Here is a 10,604-nt window from a genome sequence, read left to right as displayed (position 1 = left end):
AGGAGTCAGATGTTGCCAGAAGCAGTGAAGTGAGATGTTCTTCTGCATGGCCTGGGAAAGCAGCCTTGAACCATCCGAAACAAGTCATGGTGTTGACTCTAGTGCAGTGGAGGTGGGTTCAAAGAGCAAGGTCATCACAAAGAAAGTGACTTAGACTAAACCAGGAAACTTCCAGCCAGTCAAAAATAAGTACTTCTACCCAGCACCATTCTCTCTTGTACCAAGCCAGTAGTTCCCAATGGAACTGGACAAACTTCTTTTAACCAAAATGGGTGCAAATATTCTGAGCTTGCCAGGACTCTTGCTAGAGATGACAGCTCAGTGTAACTTAGTGTAATGGCCTAGGTAAGGTCAGCACTGCATCTTATGACCTCTATATAGTACTGCAAGAGAGACTTACTGATGAAATTTGCACACTTCTCTCCTGAAATGAGAGTGCTGAAATGTAACCCTTTCCTTCATCCAAGTTTTCAGAATGATGGTTCTGAAGAAGCTAGACTTGCACGACATATGCTTGTACTTGTACAGAGGCAGAAGCAGTTGGCTAGCAGCTCTAGACTCTAGTCTGTGGTTCAGACTGCAGGCTTCCGAGTCACTTAAATGATGCTGTATTTCAGGGTCCACAAATACAGCTGTGGATTGTGGGGAAAAATAGGCTGAACAAGAATAATTCCTGTGCAAACGGGCTTGTGCCAACTAATCTTCAAAAGCTGTTTGTTTAGCTGTGTGAAAAACGGAGGGCTTGGAACTCCCTTCATGTTCCTCAGTAGGACTCTGCAGTGACCCCCACTTCATTCTCTCTGCTGCTCCCTGGAGCCCAGTTCACATGGGGAGTTTAGCTCATGCTCTGAATACTAATGCAATGCAACCATTTCAGTTACATGGCCCCTTCACCTTGATTTCTTCTCCGCATGCCTTTGATGAAGGGAAAAGCAGATGGTGAGATACAGTAAGTGGTTTGCCCAAGGTCACGCACAAACTCTGGCGGAGCTTGGACTTGAATCCAAGGCAGTGGCTGTAGCTATTGGACCTTCTATCTAAGTTCCCCTTTTGAGAATCATAGAATATCAGGGTTGGAAGGGACCTCAGGAGGTCATCTAGTCCAACCCCCTGCTCAAAGCAGGACCAATCCCCAATTTTTGCCCCAGATCCCTAAATGGCCCCCTCAAGGATTGAACTCGGAACTCTGGGTTTAGCAGGCCAATGCTCAAACCACTGAGCTATCCCTCCCCCCAAGCCGGTCTTTGGACTTAAGGAGTTTCTGGTCACCAGCACTCGAGCACTTCTTTTTATTTGAAGGTAACTCCTGACATACTGAAGGTTGTATAGTGTTTACAAGATTAATAAAGGGTCAGATTAGGATTTTAGTCAAATGGCTTCTGAGATTGTAAAGGGGGAAATTGGTTTGACACATAGCTGTACTTATTGTAAAATAACAGTACCAGATTGCTACAAAACAGGGCTATTTCTACCCTGCTCCTTGGAGGGGAAGTAATTCTTAAGTGCTCACAGCTGCTTTAATGCAGTTACCCATGATTAGTCTTGGAAGGATTAGATTTATCATTACATGCCACTTACACCTCACCCTCCCAAAATAACCATTTCTATCAATCATGGAAACAGAGAGAAAAATGCTAACAAGTTTTCAGATGACAGGCCCTGGTTCTCATGGGAGACTTCAATCACCCTGATATCTGCTGGGAGAGCAATAGAATCATAGAAATATCAGGGTTGGAAGAGACCTCGGGAGGTCATCTAGTCCAACCCCCTGCTCAAAGCAGGACCAATCCCCAATTAAATCATCAAGCCAGGGCTTTGTCAAGCCTGACCTTAAAAACTTCTAAGGAAGGAGATTCCACCACCTCCCTAGGTAACGCATTCCAGTGTTTCACCACCCTCCTAGTGAGAGAGTTTTTCCTAATATCCAACCTAAACCTCCCCCACTGCAACTTGAGACCATTACTCCTTGTCCTGTCATCTTCTACCACTGAGAATAGTCTAGAACCATCCTCTTTGGAACCCCCTTTCAGGTAGTTGAAAGCAGCTATCAAATCCCCCCTCATTCTTCTCTTCTGCAGACTAAACAATCCCAGTTCCCTCAGCCCCTCTTCATAAGTCATGTGTTCCAGACCCCTAATCATTTTTGTTGCCCTTCGCTGGACTCTCTCCAATTTATCCACACCCTTCTTGTAGTGTGGGGCCCAAAACTGGACACAGTACTCCAGATGAGGCCTCACCAATGTCGAATAGAGGGGAACGATCACATCCCTCGATCTGCTGGCTATGCTCCTACTTATACATCCCAAATTGCCATTGGCCTTCTTGGCAACAAGGGCACACTATTGACTCATATCCAGCTTCTCGTCCACTGTAACCCCTAGGTCCTTTTCCGCAGAACTGCTGCCTAGCCATTCGGTCCCTAGTCCGTAGCGGTGCATTGGATTCTTCCTTCCTAAGTGCAGGGTCCTGCACTTATCTTTGTTGAACCTCATCAGATTTCTTTTGGCCCAATCCTCCAATTTGTCTAGGTCCCTCTGTATCCTATCCCTACCTGTCACCGTATCTACCACTCCTCCTAGTTTAGTATCATCAGCAAATTTGCTGAGAGTGCAATCCACACCATCCTCCAGATCATTTATGAAGATATTGAACAAAACCAGCCCCAGGACTGACTCTTGGGGCACTCCACTTGATACCGGCTGCCAACTAGACATGGAGCCATTGATCACTACCCATTGAGCCCGACAATCTAGCCAACTTTCTACCCACCTTACAGTGCATTCATCCAGCCCATGCTGCTTTAACTTGCTGACAAGAATACTGTGGGAGACCGTGTCAAAAGCTTTGCTAAAGTCAAGAAACAATACATCCACTGCTTTCCCTTCATCCACAGAACCAGTAATCTCATCATAGAAGGCGATTAGATTAGTCAGGCATGACCTTCCCTTGGTGAATCCATGCTGACTGTTCCTGATCACTTTCCTCTCGTCTAAGTGCTTCGGAATTGATTCATTGAGGACCTGCTCCATGATTTTTCCGGGGACTGAGGTGAGGCTGACTGGCCTGTAGTTCCCAGGATCCTCCTTCCCTTTTTTAAAGATTGGCACTACATTAGCCTTTTTCCAGTCATCCGGGACTTCCCCCGTTCACCACGAGTTTTCAAAGATAATGGCCAATGGCTCTGCAATCACAGCCGCCAATTCCTTTAGCACTCTCGGATGCAACACATCCGGCCCCATGGACTTGTGCACATCCAGCTTTTCTAAATAGTCCCTAACCACCTCTTTCTCCACAGAGGGCTGGCCACCTACTCCCCATGCTGTGTTGCCCAGTGCAGCAACAGCCGTGCACAGACAATCCAGGAAGTTTTTGGAAAGTGCTGGAGGAACCGACTAGGGGCCGTGCTCCTCTTGACCTGCTGCTCACAAACTGGGAAGAATTGGTAGGAGAAGTAGAAGTGGGTGGCAGATCTGGCAGCAGTTACCATGAGATAGTAGAGTTCAGGATCCTGACACAAGGAAGAAAGGAAAGCAGCAGAATACGGACCCTGGACTTCAGAAAAGCAGACTTTGACTCCCTCAGGGAACTGATGGGCAGGATCCCCTGGGAAGCTAATATCAGGGGGGAAAGGAGTCCAGGAGAGCTGGCTGTATTTTAAAGAAGCCTTATTGGGGGTGCAGGAACAAACCAACCTGATGTGCAGAAAGAATAGCAAATATGGCAAGCAACCAGTTTGGCTTAACAGAGAAAGCTTCAGTGAGCTTAAACACAAAAAGGAAGCTTACAAGAAGTGGAAACTTGGACAGGTGACTAGGGAGGAGTATAAAAATATTGCTCAAGCATGCAGCACAATTGGAGTTGCCGCTAGCAAGGGATGCGAAGGGTAACAAGAAGGGTTTCTACAGGTATGTTAGCAACAAGAAGGTGGTCAGGGAAAGTGTGGGACCCTTACTGAATGGGGGAGGCAACCTAGTGACAGATGATGTGGAAAAAGCTGAAGTACTCCATGCTTTTGTTTTTGCCTCAGTCTTCACAGACCAGGTCAGCTCCCAGCCTGCTGCACTGGGTAGCACAGTATGGGGAGGAGGTGAGCAGCCCTCAGTGGTGAAAGAACAGGTTAAGGACTATTTAGAAAAGCTGGACATGACCAAGTCCATGGGGCTAGATGCAATGCATATGAGGGTGCTGAGGGAGTTGGCGGATGTGATTGCAGAGCCCTTGGTCATTTATTTCTGAAAACTCATGGCGATCGGAGGAGGTCCCAGACAATTGGAAAAAGCTGAAGACAATTGGAAAAAGGCAAATATAGTGCCCATCTTTTAAAAAGGGAAGAAGGAGAATCCAGAGAACTACAGACCAGTCAGCATCACCTGAGTCCCTGGAAAAATCATGCAGCAGGTCCTCAGGGAATCCATTTTGAAGAACTTGGAGGATAGGAAGGTGATCAGGAACAGTCAACATGGATTCACCAAGGGCAAGTCATGCCTGACCAACCTGATTGCCTTCTATAATTGGCTCTGTGGATATGGGGAAAGCGGTGGATGTGATATATTGACTTTAGCAAAGCTTTTGATACTATCTCCCACAGTATTCTTTCATAGAATATCAGGGTTGGAAGGGACCTCAGGATGTCATCTAGTCCAACCCCCTGCTCAAAGCAGGACCAATCCCCAATTTTTGCCCCAGATCCCTAAATGGCCCCCTCAAGGATTGAACTCAGAACCCTGGGTTTAGCAGGCCAATGCTCAAACCACTGAGCTATCCCTCCCCCCAGCAAATTTAAAAAGTATGTATTGGATGAATGGACTGTAAGGTGGATAGAAAGCTGACTAGATCACTGGGCTCAATGGGTAGTGATCAACGGCTCAATGTTTAGTTGGCAGCCGGTATCAAGCAGAGTGCCCCAGGGGTCGGTCCTGGGGCTGGTGGTGTTCATCATCTTCATTAATGATCTGGATGGTGGGATGGATTGCACCCTCCATAAATTCGCAGATGACACTAAGCTGGGAGGAGAGGTAGATATGCTGGAGGGTAGGGATAGGGTCCAGAGTGACCTAGACAAATTGGAGGATTGGGCTAAAAGAATCTGATGAGGTTCAACGAGGACAAGTGCAGAGTCTTGCACTTAAGATGGAAGAATCCCATGTACTGCTACAGGCTGGGGACCAACTGGCTAAGCGGCAGTTCTGCAGAAAAGGGCCTGGGGATTACAGTGGATGAGAAGCTGGATATGAGTCAGCAGTGTGCCCTTGTTGCTAAGAAGGCTACTGGCATATTGGGCTGCATTAGTAGGAGCATTGCCAGCAGCTCGAGGGAAGTAATTATTCCGCTGTATTCAGCGCTGGTGAGGCCACATCTGGAGTATTGCATCCATTTTTGGGGCCCCCGCTACAGGAAATGATGTGGACAAATTGGAGAGGCAATGAAAATAATTAGGGGTCGGGGGCAGGTGACTTATGAGGAGAGGCTGAGGGAACTGGGCTGCTTTAGTTTGCAGAAGAGAAGAGTGAGGGGAGATTTGATAGCATTCTTCAACTACGTGAAGGAGGGTTCCAATGAGGATGGAGCTCAGCTGTTCTCAGTGGTGGCAAATGACAGAACAAGGAGCAATGTTCAAGTTGCAGTGGGGGAGGTTTAGGTTGGATATTAGGAAAAACTTTTTCACGAGGAGGGTGTTGAAGCACTGGAATGGGTTACCCAGGGAGGTGGTGGAATCTCCATCCTTAAAAGTTTTTTTAAGGCCTGACTTGACAAAGCCCTGGCTGGGATGATTTAGTTGGTGTTGGTCCTGCCTTGAGCAGGGGGTTGGACTAGATGACCTCCCGAGATCTCTTCCAACCCTAATCTTCTATGAACGTTCCAAAAGAGAAATTTCAGGTAATGTACAAACGAATCTTGCAGCAAGCAGGTTTTATACACTTTGCACAGCTTCAGTTCCTAGAAGCAAAAGAACTCTTCAGAAGCGACCAACTTGATGTCCAGGAGCTGATCGCACTCTACCCCATCCTTTTGCCTACTTCCTCTTCGTTCATACGGTCTCATCCACCTCTTTACAATTATGCTGATTTAAACCAGCTGGCCTAAGGGGATCAGGAGAAGATGACTAAGTGCAAATGATTCCTCCTGAGTTATTTGTATGAGGGCCACAACACTGAAGTTGCAAATGGCTACAAGGAAGACATTGCTACAGCTTTGCTCAAGCTATATGCAAAGGCTAATCATGAAAGCCCTCTGGATCTGCTGGTCTTGGAGAATTTCTGTCTTCTGACAGTGCTGCTTGGCTAGAGAAACACAAAGGATTTTGCACTTGGACTCCTGTGTTGCTACAATGGTCAAGATGCTGCAGCACTTATGGGTTTAAATAGTTAATGGAGACATTCAAGATTCTGCACATTCGGACCTCTGAGTATACCCGCTTAGCTGGGTTGTATTTGGAGGCAGTGCTGCAACTAAAATCTGTGACCACAGCCAATTATGCGGAACGGACTGAAACACAGACTAAGTTACACAGTCTTCAGAAATCCGACTTTTATAGAATTCATTTTATTTTAGATAAAATCAAGGGGACAGATCTTCATATGGAAAAGGCAATACTATATGGGGAAACTGCAAGAATATGACAGCACTGATGGACTCTCTTGAATGTGTTCCAGGAAGTTCAGTGATACGGGATCTGTTCAAAAAGGGGCTTGTATTCCTCCCTCCAGCTGACCTTGTTTGTCTCAGCTAAAGCTTCCATTTTAGTCAGTGGCCAAAAGAGTTTCAAGAGTAGCCTTAGAAATGAAAGTTGAGCCCAGTGTTGCCGGAGGAGTGTGAAGCCTTGCAGAACACACCTTTCATTCTGTATGGGCAGCTACAGTACAAACAGCTGCCTACTGTGGGAGGCTCATATCTGGTTCTGCTTCCCCATCCGCAGGTAGTGGAGTTATAGTGACCCTGTCCTGGAATTAAAGGGGAACAGGAATTGGGCCTAAGCTAATTACAACCAATCTATTGATGTGTATTCCCTCCCAACCAGCTCAAGGAGGGGAGGAAAAGGTAATAGCCAGCCTCTGCTTCAGTACCCCTCATACTATGGGGGTGAAGAACATCAAGCAGCACCGATGGTTGCGGTGTCCACTACCACCTCCTGCTCTACTCTAAAAAGGAGGGTTTGAGGAGTTCACAGCTGCCATGTGGCCAGCAGTCAGGGTGGGGTCTTGTGCAACCTTCCACCATGTTTGTCGGCTGCTGTATTGCTGCATAGGGCCAAAGCTGATAAGCCACCCAACTTTACTCCTTGGGGAATTCTGCACCAATGCGCATGCACAGAATTTATGTGCCCTGCAGATTTCTTAGCTTCCCTACAGAAAAATGACTTTCTGATAGGGAAGTAGAGGGAAGCCACAAGAGCGGTCATACAACCTTTGCCAGCAGTATGTTTCAGGTGTCCAGGGCAGTTAGCAGAGAGGCAAATCACTGTGGGGCAGGGGCCGGGCCTGGAGAAGACCTGACTTGTGGCTTCTACCCTGCACCAGGCTCAGGTGCTCATCGCAGCTGGGCTGGGGAGGATGGGACTTCCTCTTCCCCTGCACAGCATCCGGGGTTGGATCAGACCCACCCCCAGATTTCTTCCCTGGCTGTAGAAAGCTGTGAAAACTCTCTCCTCTGCACCCCTACCCCCACCCCCCCCTTGCTTCCTACACCCATCACTCCTCAGCTGCAGGAGGGAGAAATCACTGTACAGGGAACTGCTCCCCCCATCCACCTAACCCCGGTGCAACCAGACTCCCCTCATACCCAGACCCTCCTGATGAGCCTCACCCTGCACCCAGAACTACCCCTGACGAATCCCACTCTCCTTGTACCTGGACCACCCTGACAAGCCACCTGCATCCGGATCCCCACCCTACTGAGTCCCAACCAGCTGCACATGGATACACTTCCCCCCCCACACATACACTAAGGCCCCCACACTGAGACCCCCCCCCCGCCAATCTCTATTTTCCCCCCCCCATGTCCAGACCTCCCCCTCTGAACCCCAACCAACTTTACCTGGACCCCCCTGCAAAGTCCCATTATCATTGCACCCAGAACCCCCCAACAAGCCCCTGTGCATCCAGATTCTCTCCCTCCCCCAAGCTCCCCCTCAGATTGCCCCACACTTGGATCCTGCATTGCTGAGCCTGCCTGCCCACACCTGGTGAACTTGGCACAGATGGGCAGGGCCCTGGGGTGTTTCTGGGGCAGGCCCAGTCCTTGTGCTGTGTCAGGGTTGGATGCAGCTTCACCACTGAGTCTGTCCCACATTTATTTGACAAATAAAATTTACAGAATTTTGCAGAAATTTAAAATATTGTGCACAGAATTTTTAATGTTTTGGGTGCAGAATGCCCTCAGGAGTACAAATCGTAATGCTGGTGAACTCACAGCACAAGCAGTTTTTAGTCCTGCAGGGATGAAAAAGGCCAAAGAAAGGGTGAGTGTACGTATAGGGCTGTGGGAGCTGGCATTGTCGGAGAGCGGGGGAGAGGGACTTAGACTGGCAGTGGTCAGTCATTCATATTTTCTGTCTTCCCAGTCACCCTCCTATTCAGTCATTTTTGACTCTGATGCTCAAGCTCTGAAGACAGCAGCTGGACAAATAAGCAAAGCCCCTAGTCTAACTCCCACCCCCCAAGCCCAGGCAGAGTGAGCTGCAGTTCCTTACATCTCTAAAAGTGATGTTGTCAAAGCCTTGGCTGGTGGCTCTCTCCTCTGGCCTCCTGCCTGCTGACACCCTCCTCTTCAGCCAATAGCATATGCTCAAAGTTATTAGGAGCAGGAATACAGTGGCCAGGAGAATGCCAATCACCATTGCTGCCACAGAGCCCTTGGCAGGTTTCCCATCTGCAATCAGAAGCAAGTGCTGAGCACAATGGAAGACGACTGCTATGCCAGGACCCTGCACCATCACCACCAGTGATGTGAGCTAGGTCAGGTCTCAGCTAGGCCCCAGCACCTGGCTTCAGGGGCTCAATCTGCAATATGTGGTCCATGCTACTCATCTCCCAACCCTTCCTAGCACCTGGCAGGGCACGCCTCTGCCTAGCACACGACTAAGCCCCAGCACTGCCTGACTAGGAGCTCTCCTGAGAGCACAAGGGTAGAGGAGTGGCCTAAGGCAGCAGTAACTATCACTGCATGCATTAACCCTTCAGGTTCCCCAACAGTGTCCTCACCCACAGGCCTGCTTCTGAGGGGCCCTCATGGGGAGCAGGAACTAGCTCCAGCCCAGGGCCCTCCTCCCCTACCTCTGGAGCAGGCCTTGTTCTCCCCTGGCTGCTGGCCTTGCTCACCCAGAAGACCAGCACCAGTGTGCATGTCCCCCTCCCTGACTGCCCAGGGAGCCCCACTTCCCCTACTGGGTCCCTGCCAGCATTGGCAGAGCAGGCCCAGAAGAGCATTCAGTCTCTCCTCTTCCAGCCCCCAGCACTCTCTCTCTCCACATGGCCGTCCCCAGAGGTGTCAGGAAGGGGACAGGCTGCAGCAGGAGAAAGCAGCCCACCCCTGTGGGCTGAGGGCGAGAGCTCCAGGCGGGCCTGCATACGAGCAGAAGAGGAAAGGGATGTTCTTGTGCTGAAGGCAAAGGGGCAGGGAGTCAGGACTCCTGGGTCCTATGCCCAGCGCCACCTCTAATTCCCTGTACAGAGTCGGGTGACTCAGTTCTCTACCACAGCTCCCTGCCACACCCTGCCCTGTGCAAAGGGGGCTGTGCCATGGGGCTCACAGATAAGTGGGGAATGGGGGTGCTCTGCAGTTATGCCTTGCTAAAGGCACAGCTGCTCTGACCTCTGGCTTGGTTGGAATCGACCTCACCTTCCATCTGGCCCAAACCGTCTCCATTACAGCCCTCTCCAGCATGGTACATGATATCGTCCAGGGCGATGGTCCCCCCGGCAGGCCACACACCATTGGTCACTTCAAAGACAATCTGCAGGGTGAGCGGGAATCCTGCCTGAGCCCCAGCACAGCCAAGCTCAATACCCAGGGAAGGCGGCTGGGAGAACAGGTGTCCCAGCTCTGGCAAGGAGCCAGAATGATGCTTGCAGGGAGGTGCTAGCCTCGCTGCTCAGCCCCCAGCACTGGAGGGCACTCCAGAGGAAGGGATGCTGGGGCGGCACCCAGCCAGAAGAGCAGGGGAGGGGGAGTCAAAGGCCTGACTGCAGGTTGGAGAGAGTCCACTGCCCCCCAAGCCAATGGCACCTTGTGACTGGGGCTAAACACAAACAGCCTTGGCAAGGAACTGAACCCAACCTGCTCAGGGTGGGGGGCAGGTTGGGTCTATTGGGTTATTTTCACTGGGGCATCTGAGCTGGTGCTGCCAACCAGCTGCATGGGCAGCATCCAACAGCCCCAGGACCCCTACGTCACAAACGCGCAGACACGTGTGTGACAATCTGTGCCCCATATTCACCACAGTGATATGCTTATGGTATAATTATGATGCATCTTCTACAAAACCTGTCATGGGAGGTGTCAATGGAAAAGTTACATTTGCTGAATATGATGATCCTATTTGTGTGCAGGTATCAGTTTTGTATCTGGAGTTATGAACATTGACTATGCACCTGAGTCTCAAATGT

General features: G+C 49.8%; 1 protein-coding gene across 1 annotated transcript in view; it reads right to left on the bottom strand.

Moving 5' to 3' along the window:
- Positions 1-6,533: 6,533 nt before the first annotated feature.
- Positions 6,534-10,604, bottom strand: part of MAMDC4 (MAM domain containing 4) — a 50,890-nt gene continuing 46,819 nt past the window's right edge. Inside the window, exons 27-29 of the mRNA XM_074973535.1 lie at positions 9,838-9,952; positions 8,690-8,868; positions 6,534-6,941 (exon numbers count right to left, since the gene is read on the bottom strand). Of these exons, the coding sequence (XP_074829636.1) occupies positions 6,873-6,941; positions 8,690-8,868; positions 9,838-9,952 (363 nt within the window). The 3' untranslated portion in view covers positions 6,534-6,872. The remainder of the gene's footprint in view (positions 6,942-8,689; positions 8,869-9,837; positions 9,953-10,604) is intronic.

Source organism: Natator depressus, chromosome 16 (genome assembly GCF_965152275.1).
Source record: "Natator depressus isolate rNatDep1 chromosome 16, rNatDep2.hap1, whole genome shotgun sequence".
NCBI classification, from domain to species: domain Eukaryota; kingdom Metazoa; phylum Chordata; order Testudines; family Cheloniidae; genus Natator; species Natator depressus.
This window is presented reverse-complemented; position numbering and strand designations above follow the sequence as displayed.